The 12,694-nt window shown below is 45.7% G+C and overlaps 1 protein-coding gene across 1 annotated transcript; it reads left to right on the forward strand.

The window, feature by feature from the left end:
* Nucleotides 1-10,949: 10,949 nt before the first annotated feature.
* On the forward strand, nucleotides 10,950-11,621 carry CCR75_007227 (uncharacterized protein; the record flags this gene model as incomplete). The annotated part of the gene is made up of 1 exon (XM_067965290.1): nucleotides 10,950-11,621. One exon carries the CDS (start codon nucleotides 10,950-10,952, stop codon nucleotides 11,619-11,621), a length of 672 nt encoding a protein of 223 aa, XP_067821154.1.
* Nucleotides 11,622-12,694: the final 1,073 nt, after the last annotated feature.

Consider the following 12,694-nt stretch of genomic DNA (forward strand, 5'->3'; position numbering starts at 1 on the left):
CTGTCACTGTTTTAGACATTGGCATGTCTGAGTTAATAAACTCTAATGTTAAAAACATTAATTTTGAGCCCGACTGAGCAGAAATAAGTAAAACGGCACGTACTTCGTCGAGTAACACTCGCTATACTAACGATTCACTAAATGCTGAAAGCAGCGTGCAATATCCCTGAGATACGTGGAGTGGCACGTCTAAGTCCACCGAGTATGGTCGGCCGAGGTGGCACCATCCTAAGTGTCAATAGTGACACTATTGGCGGTTCGCCAGGGCATTTTGGGTCAAATCCTCCTAATGCACGTGAGGCGACACGTAAACGTTCGCTGGATAAGGAAGTTGAGTTTTTTAACTCTTTATCGGATGTCAAATTAGACACCATGTCTTGTATAGAACCAATACAGGCTGAAAACCCTGGGGACGTGAATGTCCCGGCCTCTAAAAGGCGTATTGTCTTCATCTTCACTCCAAGACAGGATGGACACGAAGCGTGTATACCCTCACAAAGTGATACGAGTGAGCAAGTACATACGCTTGTAAATGGCGTAACCGGTAACATTGAGGGGGAAGTAAGCCTTGCGGCAATCCTCTCGTTACATGCTCTTTTAGAGCTAGACGAAATGTCTATTGATGAGTGCGGTCGAGTCTTAAAAACTGGTGACTTATCTGAAATGATGGTCATTCGACCTATGGTTGAGTTAAACTCATCGTCACTTCTAGACGAAGCTGTCCTGGATGACACAAAAGGTGCACTTTGTGCGCGAAATGGGTCACCGATCCTGGAAGATCCTACGGATCCTTTTTATTCCTTAATTAAGGAATTCCAAGATAAGGTATGTAATAACCCACCATCTGTTTTAGCTCCGGATAGAAGTGTTCATCATGAAATTGACTTAGTAATGGGAACCAAATACTGTGTCACAAGAACAATGGCTTTTACCAAAGGAGCAGTGTGACGTCATTGACGATTTCTTCCATGCAAAGCACGAGGCTGAAATGTTACGAGAGAACAAATCTCCTCATTCGACACCGACATTTTTGTGTCAAAAAGCCAAATGGTAAATGGCGCATTGTACATGCTTATAATAAGCTTAAGGCTGCCACTATACCAGCCCAAACCCCCATTCCTAGAAAAGATGTTCTTTAGAACAATATGGTGGGATGTACAATGTACAGTGCATTGGACTTAGTCAATGGTTACTACCAAGTGCTTATGCGAGCTAGTGATATCCCGCTTACAGCGGTTAGCACCCAAAGCGGCATGTAATGGGAGTGGCTGGTTTTCCACAATGGCTTTCCAACGCCCCGGCAACATTTAATCGTCTAGTGACGCAACTGTTTCGCCCTCATCGAGGTTATGCACAGACTTATTTCGATGACATTTTTGTCCATAGTCGTGCGGAGCAGGGTCGGTCGGATATGGAAAACCATTTAGACCATTTGCGAGCAGTGCTCGAATGCATGCGCACAAAAAAATTGTATGCCAATGCATCTAAATGCATTTTTGGCGCAGACGAAATTCCTTCTTTAGAAAACTTCATTGGAAAGCGATGCCTTAGAGCGATTCCGCTAAGGTAAAAGCCATAGTAGATTGGCCGGTTCCTAAAAACCAAAAGGATTTGCTTAAGTGGTTGGGTCTCGCCAATTATTTACACAAATATAGCAAAAATTACGCTGATATGGCTAGGCCATTATCTAAACTCCTAAAGAAAGATATAGAATGGTGCTGGACTAGCACCGAAAATAATGCTTTTCGAGCAGTTAAGGGTAGTCTTATCCATGCCCCGATTCTGGTACTGCCAAACCCAAATTGGCCTTTCAGTATCGTCTTTGACGCATCAGATTTTGCCATTGGCAGTGCTCTGTTACAAACAGATGTTGATGGGCATCAACGTGTTATTGCGTTCGAGTCTAAAAAGCTTAAAGCTGCGGAAAAGAACTACCCAGTTCATGACAAAGAGTTCCTTGTTATGAAGTATGCTCTCGTCAAATTCAGAGGTCATCCACTCGGCTCTAAGCCGTTTGTGATTTTTACAGATCACACATCATTGCGCACGGCGACTAAGTCGCCCCATCTCTCACAGAAAATGGCCCGATAACTATCTTTTTTTGCGGAATCCAACTTCGTGGTGAAGTATAAGCCCGGCAAGCAAAATGCTTTGGCCGACGCGTTATCACGCAGGCCGGATTATGAGATTCTCATTCAACGACTATCTCGTCACCTATTCCTGAATTAATCAGTTCGGCTTACGCCAAGGATAAACAGTGTGCAGCTCTGCTACGAGCGTTATAGGACTCAAATTGGGTATTAAATTGGCGGCACGTTTGCGTGCAAGGTTACATCGATTTCTATCGATAACAACCTGTTGCACAAACATCGCGGACCCTCCGCGTGTCATTGTTCCTCATGATGAGGAGGTGAAGTACCGGATCCAATATGAGGCACACGATACTGTCCTTGGTGGTCATCTCGCTTGAGAAAAGACCTACGGCTTCATAGGCCAGAGTCGGTGGCCCAAACTTTAAAAATGGGTCAGCACATATATTCGCACATGCGAAACGTGCCAACGGATTAAACCCTCGACACATGCTGCTGCGCCACTGGCGAGTCTTCCCGTCCCCATAGGATTGTGGGAGTCCATTAGTATGGATTTCGTCTTTGGGCTACCGAAAGATTCAGCCGGTAACTCCGGTATAGTGGTCTTTGTTGACCGTTTGAGCAAAATGGCTTACTAAGCAGCCGTGCCAGATTCCATTGATGGAGACGGTACAGCTAAGCTGTTCATCGATCGCGTGTTTCGAAAACATGGTTTGCCAGTGGCAATTATCTCTGATCGGGATCCCCGATTTTACGGGTAAATCTGGAAATCAATTTTCCGAGTGCTTATAACCAGATTGGAGATGTCCACTGCGGACCATCCACAGACCGATGGTCGAACTGAACTTGTCAATCGCGTCATTGAAGACGTTTAACGCAGCGTGTGTGCTCAGACACCAAAGCGCTGGAGCTCAATGCTCCCAGTAGTGGAGTTTGCGTTCAATGACGCTGTTCATGCCTCTACAGGCTATACTGTGTTCTATGTAAACGGTCTTACCAACCGCGCGTTCCATTAACGATACCACTGCAGGGTTAAGGGCTTGGTGGGGGAGAATCGGCCGATAGGCTTGCTGATATCAGCCCTGTTACCGTTCGGAAACAAGTAAGCGAGTTTCTCGCGACGCGATTTAGTATCTTAAGACATGTAAGAGATACGATGGCTGATAGCCAAGACAAACAAAAACAAGAAGCAGATGCCAAAAGCAGAAACTGTATTAATTCGTATATGGTCGGAGACCGAGTTTTACTAAACGCTAAGAACCTACCTACCAACTTGGTATCCGCGGTCTTCAAGACCAAATTTCGCCCGCGCTTTATTGGACCATTTACGTTCGTGGCCAAGAAGGGCCTAGCTTATACGCTAAACCTTCCCAACAAGCTGCGTACACATCCAGTGTTTTACGTTGGCTTGCTTTAGCCATATCGGGACCCTTCCCACTTGGACTTGAAGGCGCTTGCGCCGAGACAGGCGGTCGTGCCGCAGATTGTTGCATCCTCACCAGGATATCCAACTGGCCCTCTTTACGTGGTAAAAGCGATTTCGGCGAAAGACGCCCGAACCGCCTCAAAAGAGCTCCCAACCCGAGCAAGGACCTCACGAAGAAGTTGCACCTCGTGTCGTTGAGCATCAAATGCTTCCGCCGAAATTTCGGCCCCCTCCCGCACCGCTTGATGCGCGGGGAAACCTTCAGTTTCATGTGGAGAAACTTTTAAAGCGACGTCGTCGTGAGGGTCAATACTAGTATCTGGTGAAGTGGCTAGGGTAACCCTCTTCCAAAAACTCTTGGGAGTTCGAGGTACCTCTTCGGCAAGATTGCCCGTACAACGTTGACATTTTTGAGCTCCAAGCTGAGGGTCAACTCGCGTCAAACGTCGCTTCCCACTACTAAACGTGGGATTAGGTGGATCTAAAGCCTCAGTGCGGCTTCGATCCTTGGTTGTACGGTCAACCGTAGCACTGAAATATCGGCTAGCCTTACTTCGTTTTGTGGCATAAATGCTGAACGTAACTGGCCTTTGGCCTAAAGCTTAGCGAAGTCGAAGCGAAGCTTCACCTTAATCCGCAGACTCTCTGATATTCCAGATATTACGGAGTTTGCGGGCCCGGTGAACCCAGTTCTCAAATGAGACTTCGTTTTCACTCCTTGTTTCGTTTGGAAACAAAACGATCAGAATCTTTCTCATGCAGGTCACCGAAGCCCCACAAGCTTGATCACGTAAACGCGTCAGATACTGGCTTCGCGTCATTACCTTCGGCGTAAGGTAATGCTCATGAAGAGCGTCGCGGGCAGCGATCTCCTCCGGCGTCCTCGCCGGGTCACCAGTGATCCAGGGGAAGGGCTCGCATCTCTATCGAGATGCGCGATGAGATTGACGTTTTGCCATCGATTTACAGGCGCCAGAGGCGCGTGTTTTCTGATAGACCTTATGATCCATTGGATGGGTCTCGTCATACTGACGGACGAGGCTCTCAACGTCAACAACCAGCTGGGAACGAGGCTCCCTGCTGTCATGTGAAGGTTGTAAACCGCACCAGCGAACAAGATAACTTGTTCGCTACCCCTTCACATCACGGAGTATACGTTCCACAAGGAAACGTTGACAGCCTTGGAAATTCACCAATGGTTGTGGCGGAGGAGTGAAAATTAAATCCGACCCATGTGTCGGATCTAGTGTCGATGGTCGACAAACTCGATCGCTTCCTCCATGATTTGGAGGAGGGACTTGACCACGAGCGCGGTAAGCGTCGCTCGTTGGAGCAGACGGTGCAGGCTCACCATATCGAGCGGTTGGAAGACCGTTCGAAGAGTGCGTACTCCTTGTTGGAGTACGAGCGGAAGTATCATGCTGTCCGCGATGAGCTGTCGTCAGCTCATCGTAGCTTCGAGGATCTTCGAAACCGGCCTGAGAAACTTCAGGTTCAACATGAAAATCTGGTTCGCGATCACAATAATCTTTTGGGTATTCTTGTAAAGAGTGGTCAAATCCGTCCTCGGAAGAAGCCGCGTACTGATGGTACGGCCGGAGCCGACCAACGTAAAACGTAGGATGCGTTCGCATCCTACGTCGCAATTCTATTGTGTACGCATTGCCTCTTCGATGCAGTACACGGAAAGGCCCAATGAACTTGGGTAGTAGTTTAATGCTACCCACATTAGTGACTAATCGTTTAGGTAAGTTTACCGTAGAGAGTAGCACTAGATCATTAATTTGAATGAATTAACATTTGCTCTTCCATGTTTGTCTGCATTCCATTTCTGTCGGTCCACTGCGTTAGCAATAGAATCCTGAACGAAACGGATAATTGATTCTCGAGTTAGCAGAAACTCTTCCGCTAACTCATTTGTTTTGTCTTTTTCAGTACGCTTAGTGCGTACTGCCATGAGATCAATCTCATTTTCGATGTCGTTTTCTTCGACATTGACATCACTCGCGTCGTTGTTATTTTCGACGCGTGTTGAGCATGAGCCAGAATTGGTTTTGCTCCTGCGAGTCCCCCCCCCTTAGACTAGAGGATCCCTCTAATTGGGTCGGTATGCGAGGATGGCGTAAGCCATTCACAAAGAACGGTGTATGCGTTGTAGACGCATGCACCGAATTATTGATGGCGAATTCGACCATCGGTAAAAACTCGCTCCAATTCGGATACGATTGGACGTAACCTCGAAGTATCTCTTCGAGGACGCTGTTTGATTATCCGTTTCTGGGTGATCGGATGTTGACATAGTCAGCCGTGTTCCGAGAGATCAGAATACGGATTGCCAAACTCCGCCGATAACGGTGGATCTCTATCCGAGACCAGTTCACGGAGTAAACCGTGGAATTTGAATACCGTGTCGATAAAGACACGGGCACAACCCGGAGCCGTAATCGACTCTGGTACCGCAGCAAGGTGCACCATCTTGCTGAATCTGTCTACAAAAACAAGGATTCCATTATTTTTGTGGTCGTTTTCGGGAAATCCGAAGACGAAGTCCACAGATACGGACTGCCAACACTCTGCTGGAAGTTGTAGAGGTTGGAGAGGTGCACGGGATGAAGGGCTGGGCTTCACCCGTTGACATACTTCGCAAGCACGAACGTACTTGCGCATAAACTGATACTGGCGGGGCCAATAAAAGTCGCGACTTACTGTGAGTTAAGTTTTCTCACGTCCACGATGCCCAGTTATTGGTGCATCGTGACGCTCATACATGATGCGCAAGCGCAAATCATTGGGATTTGGGATGGAGTGTCGCCTGCAAGGGCTGTGAAATACAATATGCCGTTGCGTGTTGTGTATCGATCGGATGACGATCGATATAAAGCCGGTAAATATTAAAAAAGTATTATCGGATGCATTTATCTGATAATCCAATAAACGCAACGGACCCTTATCTTCTTCGTAGGCTTTTTTTTAAGTCATCAAACAAGGTTGATGACAGAACACTTGAAATGAGTGTTGCAACAGTGGGATTATTTTCACTGTTGGAACGCGCAGCCGGCTCGAAATCGGGTCGGCATGGAATGGTCTGTCTTGATCTGTAATCGCCCCATCTTGGCGATTGCATCAAGCTTTGCTTGATACCATCAAAGGAACGCTAACAATCAGCGTTCCATAACCATTTCTCGTCTTTTTTCAAGAGACGAGAGATTTAAACTGTAATCTCGGCAGAATTGCGTGAGTACTTGTTCAAGTACGCCGCTAATCCAAGGAATTTTCTAAGTCCCTTGACATCGACTGGAACTAGCCAGTCGGTATTTGCCTTGATCTTTTCGGGATCAGGACGCACACCGTGTTTACCGACGATGCACCCAATAAGCGGTATTTCGCTTGCAGCGAAGAGACTTTTTGAGTTTTGCGTACAACTTATGCTTTTGCATAAGTGTAAGAACCTGGTGAACGTGAGTTTTATGAACTTCCACGTCCGTATTTCCGTCCATAACCCGGCTATGGACGAATACATCGTCAAAATAAGTCGGTGCGAATTCTCGCACCGGTCCCAACAGGTTCGTTACGCATCTTTTGAATGTTGCAGGCGTTGCAAAGCCCCTGTGGCATTACTGCCCATATCCAGAGCAACCCAATAGGAGTGCTCATTGCTGTGTACGGGACGTCCCGTTCACGCATAAGCACCTGATAAAATCCATTCATCAGATCCATAGACGAAAAACTGGTACTCTTAGACATACCATTAATGATTAAGTCTTTATTAGGTATCGGCGTTTGAGCCGGTACCATTGCAGCATTTAGTTTATTGAAAGCGTGCACTATCCGCCACCCTCCTGTGGCCTTTCGCACACAGAAGGTCGGAGAGCTATTTGGGGAGGTTGACTCCCTTACATGGCCCGCTTTTGATTTAATCGAAAAAGAATTTATCGATCGCAAGTACTTGTTCACGAGGCAGTGGCCACTGCTTCATGGCACCATACTTCGAGCCCGGTTTGAGCTCAATCTCATGTCGGATGTCATTATCCGTAGGCAACTCGCACGGAACTGCAATAGGGAACACATCTTTATATTTAAACAAATCTTTGTAAAAGAATTTGTCTTATTACTCACAGGACAGAGTAGTATATCTCTCAATCCGAGTGTTCACATCGAGGACACTTTCGTAGATCAATTAGCTGCTGAAAACCCCTTTGTTCTCTACATTTTTTCTCGCTGACCGAATATCGGTTACGCATTCGTCCTCTTTGACGAGTACGCAGATCTGCTTGATTCTACCACTATGCAGATCTCTCAAGAACTGCTTGAGTTTTAGGGTTGGTAATTGAGTTATCAACGAACTTAACTTCGGAGGCGCATACAGATCAAGAGTAGAAGCGCCTACTCTTGATCCGTTATCAACCAAGACATTCAATGTCTCGGTTTCTTCCTGGTATTTGTCAACAGGCTGTCGAGGGATCAATCCCTCGGAATGCTGAATTCTAGTCACTTCAGCATTAATTATTCAAGATTTTTTTTTCTAAAGTATGTGGGGACTTATTCCTTCAACGTCTTCCGACTGTGATTGCGCTATCACAGTCGGGTCCTCTCGACTCTCTACTTGACCTAGGATCATCGTGTTGCCCCTTTTGAACAACCGGTATACTCCTTGAATGTTGCTCGCTAGGCGCACATTCATGTCTCAATCCACTCGACTTATTTGAGTGGTGGACCTTCGGCGCTGCATGTGCATTCGCAGCGCCGCCGGCAGCTGACTCCACAGGGTGATTAGTAATCACACTGTGATCTTGTGCAGTTGTACTAACGACCGTAGTACAAGTAACGCCATCGCAGTCCCTCGTAGTACATCCACATGCTTGTGGACGCTCCAAGATGTTCATTAGATGGTCATCTCATGAACAAGTGGCAGGCATCTTTACGGATCGATGCTGCCAGTTGATCCTTGGCTCATATTTTCTGAGCCAAGGTAAACCTAGGATGACATCAAATTTGTCATCCTCATCCAATACGATGAAATCATCATCACACTATAAATCTCTTAACGTGTAGTGAAATTTCACTACGCGTTTCATCACTGTTATCGATGCGCCTGTCGCTCAAATCACCGTCATCCTCGTTAGAGGGATGTCGCGCTCAACATATTTGAGCCTACGACCCTCTAGTGACTGGCGACGAATAAAGTTATCGACGCTCATCAGTCCACTAGGGCTCAAAGTGACAATCATTTGTCACTTTTATTATCAAGGGGATAAGGGATACCTCATCGCCAGATGCAGTGACACGTAAATGATTGTGTGTCTGGAGCATATTTCGTCAAGAGATTTGCAAATTTTCTTGAGGTTGCTGGATCAGTGGGCGTTGCTTTCCTTCTGACATGTACACGTTTGATGATAATGGAAATACGCATCACGTCTCGCGTGATAACTACTCCTTTTAAGTGACCTTGAAAGGAGTGTGGTTGAACGAATGAGTTCGACCGTAAGGAATGATGCCATCTTGGCCATGCTGTCCGGTTTGGACAGAGATACCCTAAATTTAGCCATCGCCAAGTTCATACAACATGAGCTTGACGAGGCGAATGAGAAGGTAGCCTTGCTTAGTCAGCAAGGCTCTCAATAGACAGAACTGTTGAGGCTACAACAGCTATAGACCCCTGTACCTGGGATGACGCACACGAGTCGTCCCGAAACCTTAAATATCGACATCTCTAAGTATAGGGGAGTCGAAGAAGACTCCCTCTTAAGATGGTTTGTGGAGTTGGACGATACCATAAGGGCTCGTCACATCGTCAACGAGCATATGCAAGTCGCATTTGCTCAATCAAATTTGGCAGGACGTGCCAAACTGGGACACTAGGCATTTAGTTGCGCGATCCATATGCCTTTGGGTCGTTAGAGATTTAGCCCGGCTCAAACAGACATTTGAAATGCCTAGGTCTGAGTTTAGAGCTCGATCAGAGCTTCTGAAACTCAACCAAGGCAAGCGTGATGTTCAAGCTTATGCCCAGCGCATACGACTATTAGCGAGTTGTGCCACGAGCAACCCAGTTCATGAACACACGTTGATTACGGTGTTCATGCAAGGTCTTGCGGATGGTCCCGAAACCCCCCCACCTGTTTTGCTCGGAACTTGATAGGCTTGAAAAAAAAATATCCGTAGCAGAACAGGAGGACTTTAGCTTGAGACAGGCTCAAGCTAGTTCATCATCGTATCGTCCTCCAAGACGACACGAACTTGGAGGTACAGAAGCCATGAACCTCTCTTATGTCGAAGGCGAGAGACTTCTCTTTCGAGAAATAAGCGATTGCAGAAATCCAATCGCTCTCAAAAGTTAGGACACTACGCTCATGAGTGTAGTGCTCCACGCCCAGTACCGAGAGGTACTGAACGTAACTATCGACTGAATGCCAAAAAGGGCAACGGTCGCGGGTCCGACGTTGTTGCGAAATTGCAACAGCGAGGCGGACCGCCTAAAATGGTCGGGTTAGATGGCGGAACTGTGGTACTTAAACGGACTACAAAGTGCTACCAGGTGTAACACTGCCGACTCGTACTGCTTCAGTACAAGTCCACTTTCTCCGAGCTGCTTCAGCGCGAGTGGTGCCTCACATCACTTCACGCACATTAATACGTGCAGAGGAAGACTCTCGTTAGAACACTTTCTCTAAAGAGAGTAATAAGTAAACTGTATTTAATTTAACACAGTGCTTCTGTTTATATCTATTTAATACCAAGTTAATTATAAACTAATACAAAACATGTAATAAAGTCTTATCTGTCTCTCTCTTTGCGCGCGTCCAGTGCTGCCTGGGGACCGCGGAGCAAGTAGATATAATGGCATATATCTACCAATGGATAAGCTATTCGAATAGTACTATGTAAAGTAATATTCTACAAATATTCTCTACCTTTTAGATAATATATTAATGAACAACCTTTAAAGTGTTTATTTCACGTCAAGATACATCCGTTACATGGCGCCTACTTGCGCATTGCACAATCGTGTGTTGTAGCGATTGGAGGCGTTAATTTTAACTTAAAGTAACCAGTAACATAAAGTATTATTTCCTGTAAGAGGAAAAAATATTCTTATTTTATATAAGAAGAAATAAGAAAAATATACAAATAATTATTTTTATTAATAAGTTGACTTGATACATCCAATGTTATCAAATTTGGAAATATTGACGCAACGAGACATTAGTTCGAAGAGTGATATAATGTATTTGTTGCACCGCGTCTCATAAGGCATGTCCCGCATGATTAACTGTTTGCACTGCGTCTCATGTCCAACTGGAAGTAGTGGAAAGTTCAACGGAAGTTCTTAGTTAAAGCTTGAATCATTAATTTCACTTTTCAATCTATGTTGTTTACAACCTCTAGGGATAATCTGCGGCGTTTAGAGTTCCCAGAAAGACAAAACACATATAATGGAGCTCTTATGTGCCTTAGTCGGAGAGAGAAGCATATTCTCTGTGACTATCGACGAAACGAAGTTAGTGGTGGCCTTGAAGGACGCTATCAAAATTAAAAACTCAAACAAAATAAAATGCGATGCTGCCGAACTCGAGCTGTACTTGGCGAGGAAGGGGAACGCGTGGCTGTCAGATAGCGAGCCGAGTGCACAGCAACTCATAAAGGGAAATGTGGATGATGACATCAAAAGTATGCTTAATTGTAAGCCATTGATGTCAACTCGGTCTATCCAGGATTGTCTAAACGAAAATCAAATGCTTGCGCCGCAGCCAAGGCAAATTCACGTGCTGGTAGTGGTCCCACGACAAATTCTCTCCATTTCTCGAAACAGCGAAACCGCCAAAACTGTGGAAACGTATAAGACTCTTTCCAAGACACTTGCGAGGCAAGAACAAGTCGAGTCACTTTCAAAAGCAATCCGCACAATTCACGAGGGCAATTTTGAGGTTACACCATTTGTCGTTTTGGAAAGCTCGTCTGGTATGGGAAAGACACAAATGGCATTCAACTTGGACGCCACTGGACAATTTGATGTTTATCACATAATGTGTGACAATGTCGAGATAAAGGACAAGACATTAGTGCAGCGTATGCATCACGTAGCCGCGTTTTCGAAAATTGCCTGAAAAAAGACTTTGAAATGACGAATGGGCCAAATACGGGCAGCATTATGTTATTGCAAGGTGAAAATTATTTATCTCTTTATGGCTTTATCTATGCTGCACTGCTCGAAAAAAATGAATTGGAAACAGCTGTTTGGACTCGTAACGATGTCAATCAGGCACTCAAAGATCGTGTTACGAATGGAAAAAAGCCCTTTATCTTTTTTCTAGATGATTTTCCGCGTGAAATTGATCGAAAAGCCGCATCAAACGATCGTTGGGCTTACGATAATAGACGTCGCCTTCGTCTCATGCTAAACGTATTTCGATCGTTTGGTCTTGTTGTGGTAGTCAGCTCCACGAGTGGTACGGCACGAGGTTTGACTTCGGTTTCCTCTGGATCGCGATGTCCTGCGGATTATCTGTGGTGCATAGTGCACCCACTTTTACCTCGCACCGTAATTGGCAGTGATGTTCAAATACTACCAACGGTTTTCCAAAACATTGTCGCGAATAGTCGACCGCTCTTCGCTGAGATTGCTATCCAGTATATACGGGAAAATCCGTGGAATGTCGGCAATAATACAGCAAATTACTTAAATGCACTGGTTGGACATTTGGCACCACTATTGGCCCGGAGGAAGCAAAGACGACATCACGAGTTTGAAATTGGTCAGCTATGCTTGTTGCTCTGCTCGAGTTGTCGTGTTGAAGACGGTAAATTGAATTTGATTGACAGTCATTATGCTTGCTTAGATGAAAAGAGGACATTTAGGCTGTTTCTGAAGGCAAATGGCAATTCTTACAAAGCCGACGAAGCCGAATTCGATTTTGAAGACAGAAGAAGCTGGAAATGTCGTAGTGTGTTTCCTCACCCGTCGAATGACGTCCTTCTTTACTTGACTCTGACGGGCGGTATGTCATATCGTCCGTTTGACCTTTCCTTGCGTGAGGTCTTTTTGTCAGTGCCGACTACAACAATGTATTTGCATGATACCAACGAGCCTATGGACGAGAAGCAGCGTTTCGAAGTGTTCGTGTTCGCGGCTGTCGTGTTGGCGAGTCATGTTGCCGGACTTGGTGGGGTGGCATTCCCG

This window comes from Bremia lactucae, linkage group LG5, assembly GCF_004359215.1.
Source record: "Bremia lactucae strain SF5 linkage group LG5, whole genome shotgun sequence".
Classification (NCBI taxonomy): Eukaryota; Oomycota; class Peronosporomycetes; order Peronosporales; family Peronosporaceae; genus Bremia; species Bremia lactucae.